This window comes from Bos javanicus, chromosome 4, assembly GCF_032452875.1.
Source record: "Bos javanicus breed banteng chromosome 4, ARS-OSU_banteng_1.0, whole genome shotgun sequence".
NCBI lineage: Eukaryota > Metazoa > Chordata > Mammalia > Artiodactyla > Bovidae > Bos > Bos javanicus.
Window position 1 is genome coordinate 33827158 of NC_083871.1, and position 24470 is coordinate 33851627.

General features: G+C 38.0%; 1 protein-coding gene and 1 pseudogene across 8 annotated transcripts in view; both read right to left on the reverse strand.

The window, feature by feature from the left end:
- DMTF1 (cyclin D binding myb like transcription factor 1) overlaps positions 1-24470 on the reverse strand; it is a 49520-nt gene that overhangs the window by 1318 nt on the left and 23732 nt on the right. For 6 of the 8 annotated variants that reach the window (XM_061413747.1, XM_061413744.1, XM_061413746.1 and 3 more), the window contains 11 exons: positions 23920-23996; positions 18270-18427; positions 17103-17135; positions 16106-16215; positions 13634-13862; positions 12014-12165; positions 10540-10749; positions 3943-4028; positions 1439-1594; positions 556-930; positions 114-261 (listed from right to left, as the gene is read on the reverse strand). In XM_061413747.1, the coding sequence (XP_061269731.1) occupies positions 114-261; positions 556-930; positions 1439-1594; positions 3943-4028; positions 10540-10749; positions 12014-12165; positions 13634-13862; positions 16106-16215; positions 17103-17135; positions 18270-18427; positions 23920-23996 (1734 nt within the window). The remainder of the gene's footprint in view (positions 1-113; positions 262-555; positions 931-1438; positions 1595-3942; positions 4029-10539; positions 10750-12013; positions 12166-13633; positions 13863-16105; positions 16216-17102; positions 17136-18269; positions 18428-23919; positions 23997-24470) is intronic. The other 2 variants (XM_061413750.1, XM_061413751.1) reach the window with 2 other exon arrangements.
- On the reverse strand, positions 4035-9666 carry LOC133245964 (U4/U6 small nuclear ribonucleoprotein Prp4-like; annotated as a pseudogene).

Genomic DNA, 24470 nt, shown 5'->3' on the forward strand with positions numbered 1-24470 from the left:
TCCACATCAAAGAATTTAGAATAAGTGTTCTTCTACCAAAGGGAAAATTTAACAAGACTCACTGCCTGATTACCCCCTTAAGATTTATCAGGCACATGTTGGAGTTACAGTACCTGTTAGTGTTGTCAAAGGCAAGACGGATTCAGTATCTATAACATCAGATGTCTGGATAAAGCCATGTGGTGAAGGAACAATAAGTATCGTTTCATCATCAATTGTTGTTTGATGAACTTGCTCTTCTATGGTAGGAGACCCTAAATCCTAAGTAATAACAAACAAACAGAAACAGATTCTGTTTCATATTCCTTGTTTCCCTTAAGTCCCCAAACACATTTAGGCTTAAAGGACTTTCAAATACTATCCTACTTTAAAGTTAGAATATAAAGAAATCAAAGTTAAGGTCTTAAACAGACAAAAATAATAATAACCTCACACTCGGAAGTTTTACATACTAGCAAAAAAATAATTTAAAAGAACCAATTCAGTGACAGGTCCTGCTCTAGGCTTTTCCCAAACTGCAGGTTTGAGGCTTAAGGCTGTTTAAGTGCAACTTACTTCAGTAACATAAGCCCGGGCTAACGGGGAGGGTTCGTCCTCTTGTTTGAGGTGGGTGACAGAGATTTCTTCTTCTGTTCTGACCATAATACTATTCATCAGTTCTGTGCTATTTTGGTCACTGAATTTGGATATATGAGCATCATTAAATGACGGCTCTACTGTAATCTTAGGCTGATGAATTTCGTCTGGGAAAGTGTCTGCTTCTAGGGCATCTGGAGGCTCAGGAAAATCAGATGAGTGAATATCACTATCCACTGTCAGTTCTGCTTGGGATATGGAAGAGGCGATGTCCTCTGTGGCAACTGTCTGAATGATGACTCTTGGTGCGTGACACTGCACTGTGACGTCACTTGTGTTCAACAAATGTTCTGGCTATAGAACGTTAACAAAAACAATCAGTGGCAAGATGAAAAAGTACGTACCAGCCTAAAGTGACAGACAACAAATGACATTTACACGTGGTACCCTGGTGTCCCCTCCATGCCTCTCACCTCTGGATCTGCAGTGTTCTCACCATGTTCCTCTAGAATTCCTGTTTCTTGACCTACCTGGGCCCCTGTGCTCCTGAGAGCCCCTTTCCCCTAATGTATGTCCATCTCATGTACAGGAATGAGGGAAGTACCCCAGTGAAGGTGTAAAACATGCTCCTGGGACAACAGTGGTAGAAGAATAGTTGAAATCCATGGATTACAGTAGTATTGGCTCTTAGTATTATGTATCAACTAATTCTGGTCCCTAACAGATCCTGAAGTCTCAGAGCTCAAAATTTATCTCCCTCCTCCCCCAAGGTATGAGTTCTATCTCTGGTGACACTTATCAGTTTAGCCAGTCTTTTCTACAGAAATTAGAAAAATCAAGCAATTTATGTAAGATGACATACAGATAAAGCATGAACAATGATCTGTTCGGGAGAAGCAGGAGCAGCAGCTGCCAGGGTGACTGTGGGACTAGCAGTCAGAGTGAGGGGAAGGCCTTGGCTTGAGCTTGTCTGAAGCAGGTAGGTGCCTGGAGTGCCAGTGGGCTGTAAATGGAAAGACTAAAGGAAAAAGAAAAATAAGGTCAACACAGGTGCATCATACCACTCAGTAAGCAGACTTAGTGCTCACTATGTCTAGCTTTACATCCAAAATGGGGACTTTACTAGCCACAAATGTACTTGATACCAATCATGAGGGTGCAAATAATAAAATAAAAAGCTTAGTATTCTGGACTATTTATGTGTTGTAAGTCATTTCTCAGCCTGCAGGTTTAACAGAGAGGCAAGGCCTTGATTCTCCTCTTCACACCCTGTGTGTCTGTGGTCTGGTTTCAGCTCAATTTCAGTCTAAGACACTGCCTCATAAACCACTGTTTCCAGCGCAGTAACCCAGCACACCCTCTTTATCCTTTCTCTGCAGCACATAAAACCTAGCAGTCTCCCCCTTAAAAACATCTTTGAAAAGGCACTATGGCAGTGTTTACTTACTTGAATAGATTTTTTTTCATAGTATAATTTTAGAAAATTTTTATGTTAGGAGAAAATGTACAGAAATAGCAATTAGTCTTCTGCTGAAAGAAAAAATTCCTAATTGAAAACTGCTTAACTGATAGTATATTGAGATGTTTTATGGAAGTGTAACAAAACTACTGAACAGCAACACACGTTTCACAACCATAAGCTTCTCCATGGTAATGTGAGTTTGGTTTACCCTAAAACTCTGAAGGAAGAGCATGTGCAGGTCGAGCTGGAGATGAAGGTCCTAAATCCTGGTCTCTAGTCCGACGCGGTCTTGTGGACTTCCTTCACAGCAGCTCTACTGGCTCCTGACTCACTGAGTCTAGGTTTCTTAAACACGAAAGCAGGGATAATAACTACTTCTCACAGAAAGGTTTGTTGAGGATTAGAAATGATTGTGATGGTGCCTGGCACACACAGGGGATTAACTCACTTCTCTCTCTCCCTCTTCATAAAAGTGAAAGCTGACTTTTTCTAAAGGTTGTATTTATTCATATCATCAGGTGGTATAGTAAATACTTTATATGTACATGTATATCATATATGCATATTTTAATATACTTAAATACATTTAATGCTTATACATTTTCAGAGCTGAGGCACTATTATGCTTTATTAATAAATTAGGATAGAAGTCTCTAAATCTTTGAATGTGACCTCATAAGTTAAAACCTGAACACGTACCCCAAATATATGTGTATACATTATTTATTTGGCCAGGGGGAAGGTGGCAAAAAAAGGTAAAACAAATTTCTGTTTTGTACCTGTGACAAATGACTTTCAGCGGAGACCACTGAATTAGGAAACCGAGGCTTAGGTTACGCAAGCAGCCTAGTAGAAGTTCCAAAAGAGAATCTTTTGCTCTGTGGGCCGTTATGAGATTTGGCTGTGTATAGGATATAAATAAACTCATGCACTAATACTCCTTATATTTTTCACAGCAAAGAAATCTTGACATAATTTAAATAAAATATTTTCTTCACGAAAACTGAGCCAATAATTTTGGGTTTACCTATTTTAGAAATCAGGCAAAGAACTGGGGCTGTTTTTAAATTTAACCCCCGCCACAAAGAAATTACATTTAAATTAGCACACATATCCCCATCTCTTAGTATAGTTAACATCTAATCTATGTTCTGTCTCTACAGGTTTGCCTACTTTTGACGTATCAAATGGGAGCCCTGAACTATATATTTTGTGTCCCATTTCTTTCACTTTGCATAAGGTTCAAGGTTCATCCTTATGGTAGCATATTTTTTACTGCCAAATAATCATTTGTATGTCTCTAGCACATTTTATTTACCCATTTATCAGTGGATGGACATTTGGATTATTTCTACTTTTTAGTTATGAACATTCACGTACATGGACGTAATGTTTTCATTTCTCTTAGGTATACCTGGGGTTAGAATTGCTGGGTCATATGGTAACTATATGTTTAACCTTTTAAGGGACTGCAAGATTCTTTGCCTAAGAGGCTACATCATTTATGACCAGGACTTTCAAATCCTGTATCCTCAATGGCTAGTGCAGTGTTACTCTGTAAAATAATTCATTCCATAAACTTTTCCTCAACCAATATGAACTTGTTTATAACTCGATAAAAATACGTAGCATGTACCCTACGTGTTAGCCTTGTCATTTTCATCTATATAAGAAAAAGATGTTATTAGTTTATATCAGATTGAAAAAGAAAGGCTAAAATTAATTATAAAAAGTAGAAGTCTGATTTATGTTGTCTTCTAACCATCTGGCTTCCAAAATCATGGATATAGTTACACTTACTGACAATCAGGTTAATTTTTATATTTCATTTGCTTATGTAATATTTCTAAAACCGATACCAACTGATCTTATACATCATATGGCTTTTTAAAGTAGTTACTCACTGGAAGAATCTCAAATGTCTGTAGTGTTCCACTGTTTAGTGTTATTGTTTCCGAGTCAACAGTAGCAGCAGCGGAGTCTGCTGAAGCTGTGGTAACAACAAGGACAATAGAACACTTTTTAAATTTCAATTTCCTTAGTATATTCAATTAATCAGGAGGGCAATTTCATATCGAATAATTGGCCTGGAAACCCACAATCATTTAATAAGAGAGAAGAAATCTAATGGATCTCTCTGGGATGGCATAGATAAGGGTCAGCAAACCATGACTCACGGCCAGATCCAGCTCACTACCAGTTTTTATAAATGAAGTATTATAGGAGCACAGTCAAGCCTACTTGGTTATGCATTTTCTGTAGTTGCTTTTGCACTACAAGGGCAGTTGAGTAGCTATGACAGAGACAAAATTTGCTAACCCTGGCATAGATCATAAGATATTTCTAATGTTAGTAAGAAAGAGGAATACACTAAGGCTAACCTGCAAAGATACAGGAACTTGATAAAATGCCACATGTTCCTGTATCTTTTGGTAAGATGGTATAGATGTCTGGAATATAGAGATGTCCGAGAACACTAGGTTTTAGTTCTAGTGACATCACTTCTGGCAGTGTAAATCCAAGCAAGTAACTTACTTTAATCCAAACTAATGTTCAGAGACTTTACTTGCCCTCTCTATCTCATACAGTAGTTGTAAGGATCAAAAACATGAAATACATACAGTATTGTTTCAGATGACTGTACTGGGCGATTGAACAGCACTTTAGAGATCAGACAGGTGTGTCAACTGAAGCTCAGACTAGATCGTGTCTGCTCAAGGTTATACAGAACTACAGCAAACTAGAAGAAATGTGAGCTCTTTTGGTGCTTTGAGTCCCACTTGTAGGTACATCCATGTGGAAAATGATTTGAAATTGACTTCTAATGTATAACATTTATTGTTTATTACATTCTGACTATAATACTTCTCAGTTTAAGAGAAATGCACTTAATTTCTGTTTTCTTACTAGTTCATGGATTTTTAAGATCATACTTAGAATAATTTGATTTAAAATAAATAACCTAAATCAAAGGTAAGCAAATTATGGCTGTGGACAAATGTGGCTCAAGGCTAAGAATGGTTTTTACATTTTTAGAGGATTGTGTAAAAACAAAAATAGAAAATTCCATAGAGATCTATCTGGCCTTGGCCTGCAAAGCCTAACATATATGTACTGTTCTGAACCTAAATAGTCTGCATCCCTGACCTCTAATAAAGAAAGAAACAATCATGAGATTTTAGCTCAAATGCCAAGAATAATGGGTGTCTTGTAAAACTCTTACCCGTATGTCTTACTGGATGAAATAAAATTATTCTAATACTTAAAAAAGTATGCTGTGAATGAATATTAAAGCACCATTTATAAAATGTTTGCTATTTTCCCAATAAGTGTTATCAACCTAGTAGCCAAGGAAAATTATAACTTTCTCCATGCATAAATAATTTTTAGCCAACAGAATCTCTCATATTTATGGTGGATTAGTAATTTCAGTTGCTTTGCAATTCTCAAGACTATAAAATAAAACAAAACAAGCAGGGTTAAAGAAAACAAATTCTTCATGTTTTAAAGCTAAAGCTAATATGCACATTTAAATTAGAACTTTAATAAGCATAATTAATTTAAACATCTGCCATGGAATTCCCAGAAATACAGTGTTAATAATGCCAATTAAGTGGTCCAGAGATTCTCAAATGGGACCATAGAGTACATATGAAAACATGTAAGTTGCCTGTATCTGTCATACTGACTGGAAAGCACTGTTTGGCATTTTATGGCTGACGTCAGGGGACCCTACACATCTTGCAGTGTGTAGGAGGACATCCTGCCAACAGAGAACTGTCCCACTCAAAATGCCAATAATCCCCGGACTGAGAATAACACCCAGTGATTGAAAAACTCTTAGCAATGGCCTTTCCATAGGCAAATAACATTGTATAGGGGGAAAAAGTGAGATAAAAATGAAATAATAATATGGTTCTGAGATTTTTATCCTCATTCTTTCCTTTTCTGTCCCTCTATAATAGAAAGAAAGGTAGATCAACTTGGCTTAGATCTTAGAAAATAAACTTCTCTCCCTGTAACTCACTCATCTCATTAAGCACAAGATGTCAGAGGCTAAGGAAAAGAGAAAGTTGAAAGTCAGTTGTGTCCTACTCTTTGTGACCCCATGACTGTAGCCTGCCAGGCTCCTCGGTTCATCGAATTCTCCAGGCCAGAGTACTGGAGTGGGTAGCCATTCCCTTCTCCAGGGGATCTTCCCAACCCAGGAATCAAACCCAGGTCTCCCGAATCGCAGGCAGATTGTTTACCAACTGAGCCACCAGGGAAGCCTCTCTGTTTACACCAAAGAGGTAAACAAAACAATCCCTGTAGGAAACTGGGTCTTTACTCCCTTAAGAGAATCTTTTTTGACCTCACCAAAACCCATTTCTTCTACATTTCACCGCAAATCCATTCCTCATTTGTATGTCTTCTGGAGAATTACTACAAATGATGTGCCATCGTAGGGACTCTATGTCCTTGCTTCAGTTCAGTTCAGTTCAGTTGCTCAGTCATGTCCGACTGTTTGCGACCCCATGAATCGCAGCACGCCAGGCCTCCCTGTCCATCACCAACTCCTGGAATTCACTCAAACTCATGTCCATTGAATCGGTGATGCCATCCAGCCAGCCATCTCATCCTTTGTTGTCCCCTTCTCTTCCTGCCCCCAGTCCCTTCCAGCATCAGGGTCTTTTCCAGTGAGTCAACTCTTTGCATGAGGTGGCCAAAGTATTGGAGTTTCAGCTTTAGCATCAGTCCTTCCAATGAACACCCAGGACTGATCTCCTTTAGGATAGACTGGTTGGACCTCCTTGCAGTTCAAGGGACTCTCAAGAGTCCTCTCCAACACCACAGTTCAAAAGCATCAATTCTTTGGCGCTCAGCTTTCTGCACAGTCCAACTCTCACATCCATACATGACCACTGGAAAAACCATCCCCTTGACTAGATGGACCTTTGTTGGCAAAGTAACGTCTCTGCTTTTTAATATGCTATCTAGATTGGTCATAACTTTCCTTCCAAGGAGTAAGCATCTTTTAATTTCATGGCTGCAGTCACCATCTGCAGTGATTTTGGAGCCTCCCAAAATAAAGTCTGACACTGTTTCCCATTTCCCCATCTATTTCCCATGAAGTGATGGGACCAGATGCCATGATCTTAGTTTTCTGAATGTTGAGCTTTAGGCCAACTTTTTCACTCTCCTCTTTTACTTTCATCAAGAGGCTTTTGAGTTCCTCTTCACTTTCTGCCATAAGGGTGGTGTCATCTGCATATCTGAGGCTATTAATATTTCTCCCAGCAATCTTGATTCCAGCTCGTGCTTCTTCCAGCCCAGCGTTTCTCATGATGTACTGCATGTAAGTTAAATAAGCAGGGTGACCATATACAGCCTTGACGTACTCCTTTTCCTATTTGGAACCAGTCTGTTGTTCAATGTCCAGTTCTTTTTTTTTTTTTTTTTTTGCTTTCTAAAAATTTCATTGAATCTTGACACAATGGCCTAGCTTTGGGGTAACACAAAGGATACCAAACTTCAAAGCAAAAATGGAAGACATTTTCTGAAGAGGTAGATGCTCAGTTCTGAACTTCCCGATGCAGTTATCGTTCCAAGTGAACTCAACAGAATGAGGTAAAATGTCTACTGAGTCACCCAGGACACAGCTGTGGTCCACGTCTTCGCCTTCCGTTCTCAGGGTTCTCCCTCTGTCAGGTACTGTTCAGCCAGCGCACAGTGAGATGTGTTTCTCTACTTGAGGGCTTCCTGCACAGAGCACGGCCATCTTGCTCTCTGGGTCACATGGAGTTCTGAAACACGTACCAGGTAATGGAAAGCCAGGTTTCAAGAAGTAAAAATCCTGAGTGCTTTGAGGGAAGCAAGAGGGCATTCAAACAAAAGATTAATAAAAACAATGTCTATAACATTCATGGAGGGGCTTGAAGATGAAAACTAAAATTTTTCAACCATGGAAGGGGTTGACCAACACCCAGGGATTGGGCTGCTTGCCTGAAGTGGGAGCTGAGACAGAAATTCAATTCTTTTGAGGATCTATACACATGGTAATTGGCAAAATACATGACAGAACAAAACACATCAGTTCCTTTCTTTTGAAAATGGCTCTAAAGGGAGAGAGAGGCTTGAATCCTTCCTTCAATGGTCCTGCCTGTTCAGCCATCCAGAGCTTGAAGGTCCTGTCATAGGAACAAGTGGCTATGAGCTGCCCAGCGGAAGAAATGTCTAGGCCCGTCACTCTGCCTTTGTGGCCAGCCAGAGTCTTCAGAGGGGACCAGCCTGGGTGAGTCCAGATCTTGGCTGTGTTATCATAGGCACCAGTGAGTGAGAAATTCCCATGGATAGGCTCAAACTTGACACCTGTCACTAAGTTCTGATGGGCAGGAATGGTATAGACACGTCTCTGTTGAAGGCCCTGCACTTTGCAGGTGTTGTCACCACTGACAGTTGCAATGTGGTAGCCATTGGGGGAGAAACTTATTCCATATATTTCCTTCAGCTGACCTTCTAGGAACATGATACGTCCTGTGCGCAGGTCCCAAACTCGGCCAAATGCATCCAGTCTCCCAGTGCCAGCCAAAGAGCCATCTTGATGGAAGGCAATGTCATACGTGTGACACCCGTGCTGTGGCCCTCCTAATGCAGGATTTCCTCTTGAGCTTCCAAATCCCATAAGTGCCATGATCGGTCATAGCAGGTGGTACCTAAGAAACGTCCTGATGGATGCCATATTACATGAGCCACATGCATTGTGTGGCCTTCAATATCTGCCACCTTTCATCACTGTCAAGGCTCCACAGCTTCACAGAACTGTCAGCAGCACAAGAGGCCAGATTGACATCTTTTTGGTCCAAGGAGACCGTGGATTTGGGATGGAATATGATCGCTCCCATGTTTGTGTTATGGCCTCGAAGAGTGTGAAGGAGGCTGCAATCAGGAACAGACCAGAGCTTGCAAAGCCCACTCAAACTAGCTGTGGCCAGCATTTTGGAATTGGGACTAAAGTGACAGTAGGAGATAGGCCGATCATCCCCAATCTGACCACAGAAATTATTCAAAGATCAGAGAGATTTGTGCAGCTCTTGCATCTGGGAGGTTCTAGTTGTCTCAGGAATCTCTTTATGAAGATGGGCCTCTTCTAAGTATTTCATTGCCCTGGGCAGTGAATAATTAGCAATCTGCAGTCTAGCAACCTTCAGGCTGTTTGGTCCTTCATGGTACCAGGTCTGCTGATACTCTTCTTTGAACTTCTTTGATTTTTCATAATCTTTTTTGGTCTTTTTTAAGGCATCGGTACCGACCACTGAGAGGATACGTCTTAACCTTTCTCTTCTTTCAGCAGGACCTTCTCCAAAAAGTGTGATGGGTTCCCCCAAAGCTCTAAGGCAAGCCTTGACCTCTGAGTCATCTGTGGAAATGTTGATTTGCCGGGATCGCTTCCTTCTCTCAAACTCTGCTAACACTTCAGCCTGTCTCTCACTGATGTGCTCTTCAATTTCAAACACTTCTCCAGAGGTTATGTTAATGTTTCCTGCTTTGAGTCCTTCTTTTCCCAAAAGCCCAGATTCTCCTTTGGCCAGATGCTCCCTCTCCTTCTCTTCCAAACTTCCATAATAGATGTGTGGTTTCTTCACAACTGCTACTGCTAAGTCACTTCAGTCGTGTCCGACTCTGCGAGACCCCATAGACAGCACCCACCAGGCTCCCCCATCCCTGGGATTCTCCAGGCAAGAACACTGGAGTGGGTTGCCATTTCCTTCTCCAATGGAGGAGCCACTAAGTCATCTGGTGCCTTAGTTTTGGTTGCCATGGATGAGGATCGTGAGGAAGCCATGCTGGGCTCCGGAGCCGTGAAGCCCCAGCGAAAGCTGTGCTCTATGTTTCAGACCGTCCACTGCGTGCCCAGCCCATGTCCAGTTCTAACTGTTGCTTCTTGACCTGCATACAGGTTTCTCAAGAGGCAGGTCAGGTGGTCTGGTATTCCCATCTCTTGAAGAAGTTTCCACAGTTTATTGTGATCCACACAAAGGCTTTGGCATAGTCAATAAAGCAGGAATAGATGTTTTTCTGGAACTCTCTTGCTTTTTCCATGATCCAGCGGAGAATGTTGGCAATTTGATCTCTGGTTCCTCTGCCTTTTCTAAAACCAGCTTGAACATTTGGAAGTTCACAGTTCACGTATTGCTGAAGCCTGGCTTGGAGAATTTTGAGCACTACTTTCCTGACAGTATTTTAAGTAGTTTTCTATTAACCATTAATTCTTTATAACATCTAGAAAGTAAGATGATTTAAAATGGTTTATAATGGCTGGGCTGTTGGTTATCAGTCTTTCGTGTTACACATTCATCCTTTGCAAATATTTATCAAGCTAATAAACATAAAATGCCATAGATCTCCTTTAATTCGTCAACTTGGATAAATTTCTGTCAAAATTCTAGAAGACTGAAAGGTGTCAGAGCCATTCACTAAATCGCACAGGTCAAATAGCAAGGAGTCCTGAGGTTACTTACAGACGTGGGTGATCTGGACGGGAATCTGTAGGGCTGTCATGGGGCTTGGAGAGATGGCACCATTGTCTTCCAAGCGGGCAACTCTGATCTGAACATGCTGTACACTGGAATTGGAATTACTGTTTGGAACTCCAGGTCCTGATTTATTCTCCAAAAGCGTTGGGTTGTTTTTTTGATTTTCATGTAACTGTTTAAGACCTTTTATCAAGACTGAAGGGAGATGGGTAGACAAAAAGAACATTGATTCTCCGACAGACCACCATCTAAGCAGCAAGGGAGGTGGGGGGTAAGGAGGGAAAGTATTTGGAATAAATAATTGTATATAGGATGACATCCTACCAAAATAATAATAAAAATATTTAAAAACCACAACCTGTCTGGAAATTTTTGGAAACGTTATCAAAACAGATTTTTAAAAAAATTCACAACCGAATATTGTTCTGCCATCAAAGCCGCATTAATAGCCATTGTAAGGAACATGGAAATACAATATTTTCTATGTCTTAGGGCTTCTTGATAAAATTCTTATTTGGGAAGAAAACTAACTAGCTTATTTTTATTCAGTAATGAATCGTGTACCCACCCCCTGCCCTGACTCAAATGGCACTTGACTGCTTTAGCCACTGCAGGCTGTCATCTAACTTACAACCCCAGAGTGGCAGCTGAGCTTTTCCCAACAGCAGTATGCAAACAACCTGAGCTCCTGTAAAGCCAGCTCCTCTACTAATCATGATAAACTACATCAGTCATCCCAGGTGATGCTGGGTTCCTGTTACATTAGTATTCCTTCACTCTCCTGGTTATACTAACTTTTTAAAATGCAAAATAAATTTGTAACTGGGTATTTAGGGGAAAAAAAATCACATTTTCATCAAGCCAAATTCCTCAGCATTTAATTTTCCTTTGCAAAAATGAAGCTGGAGCACTATATCAGTGAGAGTGAATTTGATTACCTAAATCGAAGACAGTACTACCTGGTTCAGTGTCTAAGTACAGAATAGACAGTGAAATGGAAAAGTAAGCTATACTTCACTTTTAAGCAAACCTAAGATCTCTGGATTTATACAATAAATGAAATTAGAAACTTACCAGCCTTTGTTCTACAAAATAAATCTCCATAGAATTTCTCTAAATAATGCAGTTAAGTAATTAGAAATTACTCAGTTCATAAAAGTTGATTTAAATGTAATTTCTTACATCTTTGTATGCAGTGAAAACACATGTGAAATTTATTTCCTCTTCACAGTTTATGTGAGAAGAATGTGTATAAATATGTGTAATTCCACCCTTGGTGCTTTGAGAATTACAAATCATATTAACTCTGCTCAAGGAAAGTTTGTTACCCAAAGAAACAGGACAGAGGTTGAAGTAAAATCTACCATGATTCATCTCTCTTCAGCCGAGGCAAAGAACTTCTAATTGCTAATTCCTTGAGTACTTAAGGTAAGGACTTAAGGAGCAAATAATACATTACCAGGGAATGAAACATCCTTATGGTTTGCGATTTGCCTTTTGATGGTCCACCATTTACTTCGAAGCCACTGTGGTGAACGGACACTGCTCCATCCCTCAGCTAACAGATCCCAGTTTATGTCATTTTCATCAGCTACATCAAGCTCTGCTATCCTACAAAATAAGGTTACAAAATAAGCATCCGTTAGATGTTTGTTTCTCCACAAGGATCCTCCTCTGACTACAGGTGATGGCACCAGCAATAAAGGGAATGGCAGGGTGTGTCACTGAGCTGCTAGGTACGGGAAAGGATGGACTGCGGGTGTGCAGGCCTGCTTCCTGAGCTAAGAGCTAAGACGTAGCACAGTGATAGCCTTTCGTTAATGGTACTACCAATGTGCTGAACCATAACTATGGTCAGAACCAGAACTGTGAAGGAAAGGGAAGAGCTAAAGGTTAGAACAGAATAAGAACAGGTTTAGTTGTATAGTGTTCTATAATGTTTTGTAGTGTGTTATATAATGCTATTTTCTAGATCTGAGCTCTTCCACTTGTAAAATAAAATTACTTAGAAAAGAATGGGGCTTCTCTCATAGCTAAACTGGTAAAGAATCTGCCTGCAATGCAGGAGAACCCGGTTTAATTCCTGGGTCGGGAAGATCTGCTGGAGAAGGGATAGGCTACACATTCCAGGTGGCTTGGGTTTCCCTGATGGCTTAGGCTGAAGTAAAAAATCATCCTGCAATGTGGGAGACCTGTGTTTGATGCCTGGATTGGGAAGATCCCGAAGGGAACGGCTACCCACTCCAGTATTCTGGCCTGCAAAATTCTATGGGGTCACAAAGAGTTGGACACGACTGAGCAACTTTCACTTTCAGAAAAGAACTATTTATAAAGATGACTAGCTGGGGAAAAGCTATATTAAAAATAAAACTCAAAATGATAAAAAGTTAAAACAGTGCTTGAGCAGCAACCCCAAACCCCACAATTAACACAAAATAGTACAGCTAAATTTGGGGTTTTAATGGTCTATATGTTTTCTAGTTAAGTGTCAGGATTTTGATTTTCAGTTGGGAGTAGCCACAAAAATTCTAGCTGGTATTTTTGGCCACTGAGTCTTAAACCAACTAATTTAAAACAATAAGCTTAGGATTATTACCTAAAAGCCATCTTTGGATATGTATGAAATGGAAGCGTCTAATTTGGTCCAATTTGAAGGTGGGAGATAACTAACGTGGGTTATCTTATTTGCACAGTAGCCAAAGATTGAAGGGCATGGAGACTGACAGCCCTCTTACCCTCAACATGGCCCCTCTCAGCCAGGACTGAGGCACGGGGCGGGGCACAGTGGGAAGCTGCACTGCCTCGGCCTGTGCCACACCTGATCTGTGGATAGAGAGAGGACTTCAGTCTCCACGCCTTCAATCTGGTACTGTGCACGAGCACTAAATCCACTAAAAGAGGAACAAACACAAACCAAAGAAGAGCTCGATATGAAATAGTTAGGATTTTAAACAGTGGCTCTCTGTGGAAAAGATGCTTTCCCGACATCAGGCATCTATGGAAACCAAAAGAGGACAGTTAATCTAGACAGCCACAGCAGTTCTGCAGCTTTTGTCATGAGAAGATTTAGGACACAAACCTGAGGATGAGATTGATTTCATCTTCCTTGGTCCACTCAGTACCTCCGCTCTGCTTCCAGTTCAGGTAGTTGAGCCATTTAGAACGACACTGCTTTTCTGAGCGAGTACCCACTCGTTCTGCCACAGCTGCCCAAGACACACCCTGTGTGACTATGTCACCTGGCTCAGTGCTTGTCAATTCATGCACCACCTCTGCAAGTCTCTTTTCTTCTTCTTCTGTCCACTTCCCTGAAAGAAGGAGAGCATCCAGATGACCACTGCTACCTTTTTCTTATTTTGCAAATCAGACTCAGCACTGTATTTCAAAGGACTGATCGGAAGTATGCAGTAGTTGTCAGAATTATTTCTGAATGACATATGGAAAACCTGTACGTAACTACTAATACAGTTACTAGCCCAGTAAGGTCCTTAGTGGGCTTCCAGGTGGCTCAGCGGTAAAGAGTCTGCCTGCAACACAGGAGATGCGGGGTTGATCCCTGGGTCGGAAAGATCCCCTAGAGTAGAAAATGGCAACCCACTCCAGTATTCTTGCCTGGGAAATCCCAGGGACAGAGGAGACTGGCAGGCTACAGTTCATGGGGTCACAAAGAGTTGGATACGGCTTGGCGACTAAACAACAAAGGTTCTCAGTACTACAAATGGAAATATAGAATCCTAACAGAAAGCACCAACTGACTCTTTAAGGAAAGAAAAACTATCTAAAACATAGCTAGAAAGAATTATATTCTCTCAAGTTATACTGAGTCCTAATTGGGAAGTGTTCCATTGATGGCCTGATGGACACAGAAACTCATACTTTTTTCTTAGTCCCACCAAAGATTCCCTGCTGTGCAGAAGTGAAGTAGTAAGCTCAAGAGAGACCTTTACTTACAGGAATGAATGAGGATGGACAAGTAGAACACCACCTATAGCTTCCCATCCATTTCAATAAAAACAAAAACTTGATTTATACCATTTCCTTTCCCAACTCCAAGCTGCTGTGATAAAATAGAAGTCTGAGACTGGTATTCACACATATTATTTCTATTTCAGTTTTTTTGAATCCATAAACCCACTAACAATATCACATGTTCTCTTTGGTCTTTTTCTTTTTAGAAAAAAAAACTTAAGCAGAAAAACAGGGCAAAAAAAAAAAAAGAGAGAGCAAACCTTTAAAAAATGTCTTCCACTCTGTTTCTATTTTCTTACTACTAGTAGCCGCAAATTTCAAAAAGGCTATGTGCTTGCCTTTCCGGGATTCATTCATTCAACTGCTAAGCACATTACTGGATATCAGAGATTCAAGACAAAGTTCCTGCTCTCCTATTTTAGCATGGCAAAAAAGTAAGGGGAAACTCAGACTGTTGTCTCATGGTGTGGTCAAAAGACAAAATTCCTGATCCAAAACAATAAATAGCAACAAGGAAAGGTAACAGGCAGAGCATTCCTTCAGGCTGGCAATCAGGGAATGCCATAATGTTTTTCCATTATGCTCATAAAAAGGCTTCTATGCTCAACGTCTTACATGAACCTATGGGGTCCCACTGTAAACCTAAAGCTCCCATTTCTGCTTCATTCACTACACAATAAGAGCTGGTGAAATTTATGTTTTCACTGCCTTAGAGGTAATAGTGCTGGTGGAGTGGTTAAGCAGGAAACATTCCTGATTCCACTTTAGGGGGCGAGGTCAAAAATATATTCCCTGGAAGCTCAAGCCTAGCTTGAGAACTAATTGAACTTATTTCTAATTGAAAGACTGAGCACAGGCTGCGGATCCTTCAGATAATTTGAGGGCTAAAAAGGGAACTATGAGATCATTTATTCTACCCTCATCATTTTACAGAGGAAACAGGTTCAGAGAGGTAAGTGAGAGTTGGTAGTAGAGCCTAAATACTACTGTTGGTCACAAAGGTTAAGTTTAACAGTATCATCAATCAGTAATTTGTATACATGAACTGGGTATCTGTGGTCTGGCCTGGGGACTGAAACACCAATCACAATTTTTTTCTATGTAAAAAGTTCTTCAAGTTTGAAATAGGCAAAATATGTACAGCCTTCAGAACATAGCTTCTTCCTAAGTTGGGACATGCCTGAACTAAAGGTTTTCATAAATATGAGTTGATAAGCTGTTGCCAACATCAGTTCAAGAGTCAGATGGACTTAAAATTACTTCCTGCACATATGCTTTAAAAGTACCTGTATAGGACAAAAATACTTTCCTACCTGCAGCAGTTTTGAATTGCTACAAAACGGAAACATGCGAGACCTAAATAAAACCTTGGAAGCTGAGATGTGTCCCTATGAAAATATCACCTTACTACACAAAGCTCAAAAATAAAGGATTAGTTGGGTCTAGTTGAAAAGAAAGGGCACTAGAAGAAAAAATCTAAACTTTAATGAGTAGTAAAGCTCTTTCCACAACAGAAGAGAAGGAAGTATGTGAAGGGGCAGGAGGGCTGAATGGTGACAAAGAACAGCGGCGATCACAGTACCTGTGTTGCAAGTGTCCTTCATCAGTCGGCACCGATCTTTGACGGAAGAGGCACTCCTTCCTAGCGCCGCCCCTATTGTTGCCCAGTCATTGCCATGCTTTATCCGGAGCCTAAAACAAGAGTCTGCCAATCAGCATTTGGTTCAACTGTTTTCTCCCTTTTAATTTCATCATTTATTCTTCATTCTTCTTCTTCCCATTTGACTGGTTTGGAAGTGGTGGGCAGCAATACTTTGAGAGCCAAAGTTTGAAAGTGTGGCCTTTTTTGGGGTCCACAGTTGTCTGTGGGTGAAAAAAAACAGGCAGCAATTGCCTTTTTCCTGGGTCAGAGAAGAAATAAGTAACTTGGATATGTGTTCAAAAAAGACCAAATTTCCCCTCAGGTTACTGACACAATATCCCAGGCAATCCCCAGATTTTTCCCTTTTGAGTACTCCTAACAAGCTCTTCTCAGACACCTAAAAAATTTCACAAGTTCTTATTATCACAAATTGGATCAGCCTTTTTTTTTTCCTTTCATGATCAACACAATCAGTTAACCCATACTTATGGTCCCCAAATTATGTGTCCTACAAAATAAGACTGTATAAAGTAGTCAGTCCAGATAGTCAGTGAAAGATCTGCCAACTCTAAATCATTCTAAACTAAGCCATTAGCACAACCTTGGTGTTGGTCCTGGTTATGTAAGTTCCCCAGATTTAGTCTTCAGGTTACCAAGAATGGCCATCTAATCTCTTTTGTAACCCCTTAGTGGTCTAAGGACACAATCAGTGGTCTAAGGAGAACAAGAGAAGACTGAATTTATGGACATGGCTACTCTATGGATTTGACAAGGTCTTTATATGGTCAACTTTGCTTAATAGCAGGATTAAGTTATACCAGTCTATCAATAATCTCTTGACATTTTCAAAGTAAAATTTTAGAAAACACAAAATATTTAAAAAAGAAAATTAAAACTCAACTATAAGAATTAATGGGAAAAAAAAAGTCAAACTTACTCCTTGAGCTTTTCAATTTCTTCAGGGGTATATCTAGAAATTTAAAGAAATTTTTAAAAGATCAATTAAAGAATGCTAAAAGCCTTAATATAAATCAGAATTTCACTTAGGGAGCCAAATGTTAATCACTTGGCATATTCATAATATTTTTAAAGTAATCAATTTCTAAGTAGATTAATACAAACTCATGCTTTTTTTTCCTTAAAAAAAACACACACACAAATATTTTAACCTATTAATAAAAGTTAGCACTGTAACAATTTTCTCTAGGAAAATTTAACATTTAAAACGTATTTTCTCCTATGCTGCCTAACACTTGTGTTATTTCCAGTTAGATTCAGATACTCTAATACCATGGCTATTCTGAAAGATGACGACATGGTAAACTGGAGCTAAAAAGAAAATCTATGGTCAACTCTTACAAGTCACTGAAAAATTCAAGTTCTCTTTCTCTACCCACGCATGGACAACTGATGTATTCTTGCTCCAAAGTCAAGACTTTTTTTTAGTAGGAAGTACTCAACATAACCAATGCAATGTTCTTTTTAAAAGCAGTATCTAATACGCCACACTACTACCATCTAAAATTCCCAATGAGAAATTTAAAATATGTCAATAACACCATTATTATCATTGCATTGAAGATATGAAGGCTTCCTCTGGATATTATCTATGACAGAAATCCATGCATTATATCCAGAAATTTAGTTATTTTCTGTTCTGCTTTTATTTAAAAAAAAAAAAAAAGATCACTGACTGCCCTAGGAAATGTTATACTATAAACATGAATAGGAAAAACATTACCAATGAATTTGAGTTTTACATCTCCTAAATCTTAAACTACTTTTATACTACTTTCTTTAATACTACTTTACTCAAAAGCAGATTTTGATGTCTTAATATTAACTGAGCTAAGTCTCAAATCAAACCTATATAAGGTATTTCAGATTCTAATTTCTACAAGAGAAATTACATTCTTATTGTAATGAGATTTCACCATATTTACAACATGTACTTGAAGAATAAAAATACTAACCCATCGCTCAATAGTAATTTGTAACTGTCTCCAATTAGGCTTTGATCATAATTTTAGTTAAAAAATGATAGTTCCTTAAATATTTCCCATCTAAGTTACATGAAAACATGCAGTATTACAAGTTTTCATACTTTCCCACATGGTTTCTGTCATCATACATGCGAAGCACTCTTCTATAAACTGCAAACAAAGGCCGGTTCAGACCCCATGCTATAGTCCTGTAGAAATCTTTTCTTTCGTCTTTTGACATCTCAAAGATGATTTCTGTAGCATCTTTTATTCCGCGTGCCTAAGTGGGTACATTTCTTTGATTTAGGGATTTCTGATAGAATACATATGGATATACTATACTTTTTAAAAGATTTTTTAAATATTAAAACCAATGGCATTCAGAAAAATAACACTGCTAATTTATTAAGTCAAATAAGAAATAATGATACTTAAATACTCCAAAAATAAGTTGTATATAATTCAATAAAGTCCTGCAAACCACTTTTAAAATTATAAAAAATTATATCTAAATAAAGTAGAAAAGGAAGAAGTCTTAAGAACAAAATTAATATAATCAAAAATAGAAAAGATAAGCAATGCTAAAAACTGTTTCTTTGAAAAGATGCACAAGACTAAATAAAAGACAAAAAAAGATAAACTTAACAACAAACCTTAAAAAAAAGAGCCTAGAGCCTAGAGATTGAACCTCATGAAAATTTTATGGCAATAAATCTGAAAACTTACATAAAATTTATAAATTTCTAGAAAAAGTCAACTTACCAACTGACTCAGGAAGAGAAAGAAAATCTAATAAGCACAGACCATGAAGAAAATTTAACCAGTTATTAATAATTTTCCCACAATGAAAACAGTAGGCCAAGATGACTTCACAAGTAAATCCTACTATACAATTAGGAGAAACATAATTCTGATTTTAAACTATCCTATATATAAAAAGGATAGTTTTTTATTAGACTCATTTTATTAGACTGGCATAATCTTAAAAGCAAAACCAGACAGGGAGAATTTCAGAAAAGATTTTTCAGGCCAAGTTCAATCATCAAAATATATCACCTGAATCCTCAAAATCTTTTAGCACACTGAACCCAGTAATATATAAAAAGGTTAATACTCAATGCAAAAAGTAAGCTTACTCTAGGAATGAGTTTGTATTAATGTCACAAAAAGTAGTAATTAATTACACAAGTAGACTTATAGGGAAAGAAGTAAAATCTCAACACGTATGGAAAGAGCAATCATAAAATCTAACATTCAAAAAGCATAAAGACTGTAATAATCACAAATGGAGTATAACCCTTAAATATTATAAATCGCTATGTATACCTGAAACTTATATAATATTGTACACCAACTACACCCCACTTTTACAAAAAGCATAAAGATTAGAAAAGAATCATTTACAGATGTTATACACGTAGAAACCCAAAAATCCATGAAAAAATTATTTAAGAATACTTGCAAGAATGCTGGTTACAAAATTAACAAAGTCATTTGTATTTCTAGACAAAGCTGATAAAAATCTTTAAAACTGTTCACTAATAATAGCATCAAAATTAGGACTAAATCTTAGTAAATTATGCAATTCCTTTATGAAGGAAACATAAAACTATTAAGTGAAATTAAAGAGGAACTAACTAAAACAAAGAGCTATAAAATGCTCTTCAGTAGGCAGGCAGAATATTAAAAAGGTGTTACTTCCTTTCAAACTGATTCAGATTCAATGTTGTATCTGACTCTTTTTGACGCCATGGACTGAATTCTCCAGGCCAGAATATTGGAGTGCATAGTAGCCTTTCTCTTCTAAAAGGGATCTTCCCAACTCAGGGATCGAACCCAGGTCTCCTGTACTGCAAGCAGATTCTCTACCAGCTGAAGAGCCTATCCCTTCTCCAGTGGATCTTCCCGACCCAGGAATCAAACTGGGGTCTCCTGCATTGCCAGTGGATTCTTTACCAACTGAGCTATCAGGGAAGCCCAACTAATAGAGAGAGCTATAAAATGTTCTTCAATATGAAGTCAGAATATTAAAAAAAAGTGTTAATTCCTATTAAACTGATTCAGATTCAATGTAATCCCAATAAAAATTACAACAGTTTTTCATTCTTTGCAAGCTGAATCTAAATTTATAATGGGAGAGCAAATGGCCAAGAACAGCCAAGACACTGACGAAGAGACCTGCCTCATCAGATAGATACTAAGGCTTCTGAGACAGTGCTGTACTGGTCTAGGTATCAAACAGAACCTAGGAACAAATTAGAAAAGCTAGAAACACATCTTTGTAAGTTTGAGTTAAGACAGAATGGGTACTGTAGACTGGGAAAGGACAGACATTCCCTAATAATGCTGGAACAAGTGTCATCTATACACAAAGAAAGCAAAAACAACCACAACGCAGTAACACTGAAACTCTATCTCATAACCACAGTAAAAAAAAAACAACATGAAAGGCAAAACTATATGAGAATATCTTTATGCCCCTGAAACAGAGGAGGATTTCTTGAAAAAGCACACAAAAACACAAAAGTAAAAAGATGATAATTTTGACACTGAAATGAATATTTTTTCATCAAATGATACCTAGAGAGAATGAAAAGACAGGTCACTAACTTGGGACAAGATATCTGTAACACAACCAAAAAAACATTAGTATCCAGCATATGATAAGACATCAAGAAAATTATAAAGATGAACAACCCCATAGAAAAAACTGATAAAAGACACAAATAGGAATTTCAGAGGAAACACAAATGGCCAACAAGCATATAACAATACATAATCAGATAAACACAATTTAAACCCATAATAAATACCTTTTACACCCACCCTATTAAACAAATTAACAGAAAAAAACTAAAAAGAACCCAAATGACCATTAACTGTGGAATGGATAACTTATATATTCACATGATGAAACACAGGTTTCAATTAAAAAAAAAACCCAATAGGGGACGAATCTCAAAAATCACAATACTGAACAAAAGAAGCCAGTTACAGAATACCCAGAGAATAAACCTACTGATGTAAATTTTAAAACAGGTAAAATAACACTGAAATGCATTATGTATACTCTTTTGACTGTATTAAACTTTACAGTAAAAAGTTTCTAAATTTTAGAATCTTTTTCAAAATTATTTTATTCAATTTCAAGTCTGGAAACAAGTAAACCTAAATATTTACAACAAGTACCTAGATGTAAGGCACTGTGATGCAGGATGATAATACAGAGAGATGAAAAGACTTTTCTTTTTCTCAGTTCCTTGTGACAGTATCTTATCTTTTTACCCAAAATATAGATATATGACATCTAATTAATTGCTTTAAAAACAGCTCCATAATGTTCTTGCAAGAGCACCACATAAAAATCATAGTCAAAAATCAAAATCAAACAAATTATCTCTTCCTAAGATCAGTGTATCTTTTTTAGACATTTCTTACTTCTGAAAATTCTATCATCCTCCTCATAAACATCCTCAATTAAAATAAAAAAAACTCTTAAATTATTCCATCTCCTCACTTGCTTTCTTAGCCAATATTCAGTCACCAGGCTTCCTCAGAAGACTACTTGCTTATCTGTCTTTTCTTTGCCAATTCTATTTCAACTACTGTAGTTTAAAGTTTTTACTACTCACAACCTGGTCAAATGAAATGGTCATCTAAAAGGTCTTAACCATAAAGCTGCCCTTTAACCATCAAGTTGGAAGAGTCCTTGGAAATCATCTACTCTGATTTCTTACATAAGAAATCAGCTTCTTTATTTCCCAAATTCAGTGGTTTTTTTTTTTTTTACCAACTGGTTATTAAACCTGTAGCATTTCCCCAATTTTAACTAAAGTGTGTGTGATCAGTGGACAACTTTTAATACACTTTTGGATATACTTCAATAGTCACTGAAGTTCTGTTTCTCTTAAAACAATTAATTAGCTTGGTGGGAAGGATCTTCCTTTTTCTCTTTATAATTTATAAAGTGTAGTTTGGAAGGAGTGTAGCTTAAAATTAAGCTTAAGAATGTGGATGTACTAGGCAGCAATGTATTTAAAATAGTGAAAAATTACACATAAACTATCAAATAATAGGAGAATAATTAAACTTCAAAGCTCAAGTTCTAGCAGCCAATTGTCTTCGGTTCAGGTTAAAGGGGTTATGTTAATGTACTCTGGGTTTGAACTCTAAATCCTCAACACACATCATTAACTCATAATGTTCCCTCCAGCCCTCAGTTCAGTTCAGTCCCACAGTCGTGTCCGACTCTTTGCAACCCCATGGACTGCAGCACGCCAGACCTCCCTGTCTATCACCAACTCCTGGAGTTTGTACTCAAACTCATGTCCATTGAGTTGGTGATGCCATCCAGCCATCTCATCCTCTGTCGTCCCCTTCTCCTGCCCTCAATCCCTCCCAGCATCAGGGTCTTTTCCAATGAATCAGCTCTTCGCATCAGGTGGCCAAAGTATTGGAGTTTCACCTTCAACATCAGTCCTTCCAATGAATACTTAGGACTGATCTCCTTTAGGATGGACTGGTTGGATCTTCTTGCAGTCCAAGGGACTCTCAAAAGTCTTCTCTAACACCACAGTTGAAAAGTATCAATTCTTCAGCACTCAGCTTTCTTTTTAGTTCAACTCTCACATCCATACATGACTACTGGAAAAACCACAGCCTTGACTAAGATGGACCTTTGTTGGCAAAATAATGTCTCTGCTTTCTAATATGCTGTCTAGGTTGGCCATAACTTTCCTTCCAAGGAGCAAGCGTCTTTTAATTTCATGGCTGCAGTCACCATCTGCAGTGATTTTGGAGCCCCCCAAAATAAAGTCTGACACTGTTTCTCCATCTATTTGCCATGAAGTGATGAGACCGGATGCCATGATCTTGTTTTCTGAATGTTGAGCTTTAAGCCAACTTTTTCACTTTCCTCTTTCACTTTCATCACTTTTTCACTTTTCTTCACTTTCTGCTCTAAGGGTGGTGTCATCTGTATATCTGAGGTTATTGATATTTCTCCCGGCAGTCCTGATTCCAGCTTGTGCTTCCTCCAGCCCAGCATTTCTCATGATGTACTCTGCCCTACTCTACTCCTAAGTCTTACCCCTTTCTTTGAAACTCAGCTCAAATCCTTACTCTTGTAAATATTTTCTGTACCTGTCCTAACCCTAAGAATAAGCTTCTCCTTCTCTGTTCTCATGCATAATTCACAATATGTTATCCCTCACATGGTACAAACAAAGCCTTGTATCATTCTTCACATGTTTTCAGAATTACCACATGGACTGTTGGCATTTGAAAGGCCAACACTATATATTAAGGCAATTTCTATCTCTAGTGCTTTAAAAGTTGTTTTCATCAGTCTTTTAATGAAGAGGATGACTAAGCCTGAATATGAAACAGGACATAAGACTGAATATGAAAATTAACTAATATTTTTTAAGGGAAAGGACTAGTGCAATGTCATAAATTCAAAGAAAACGCATCTCTTAGGCTTTACACAGCATAAACTTAAACTCTAATTTATAGGCTGCTTGAAAAGATAGAGCTTTAAGATTCTGAGAGGCTATTAAAATTCTGTCTTAACTTTGGGGTGTTACCTAAAGCAATAAAGCTATTTTAAACTGAGAATTCAAAATGTATAAATATACTATAATACAACTGAAATTATTAAGATACAACATGTTAGCCAATTCTCCATTACATAATTACTGAAATGTGCTACTTTGGTATTTTTGCAACTGGCAATCAAAAAATTCGTGAAACAAAAAATATGCCATAAGATACCTTCAAATAGCGTTCAATATTGTTCATCAAAATATCAATTTCTTCCTTGGACCACATCCCCTGCTTCCATTTATGTCCTTTAAAAGAAAACAAGTAATGCTATTGATAATGTTATTCTTGAGAAGAAAAGAATATAGCTAATTTAATGTCTTATTCATCTGAAATCTGAAAAATCCCTATGTAAAGTTGCTTCTGTGACCCCTGGTTTTTAAGAAAGAATACAAATGACCCTAGTAAACAGGGGTAGTAAGTAAAAGAGTCATAAAAAATACTTTGTCTTAATTACATCTCTTACCCTTTCAGCAGGATAGGACTTACAGAAAGTGTGAAAGCCAAATCACACTCAAAACTTTCTGAAAAATTTCTGCAGTGAAAAATAAGTTTTATGGGAAAAAAAATACATATAAAAGATTCTAGGACAAGGTAAACATAACATTGGAATACCGAGTGAGTAATTCATTCTTAATGAGTAGTTACTGTACCGGGGTTGAAAACAATCTATTTACTTATTTTTTGTTTCCTTTCCTTACTTCAGAGTGGCATATACACAA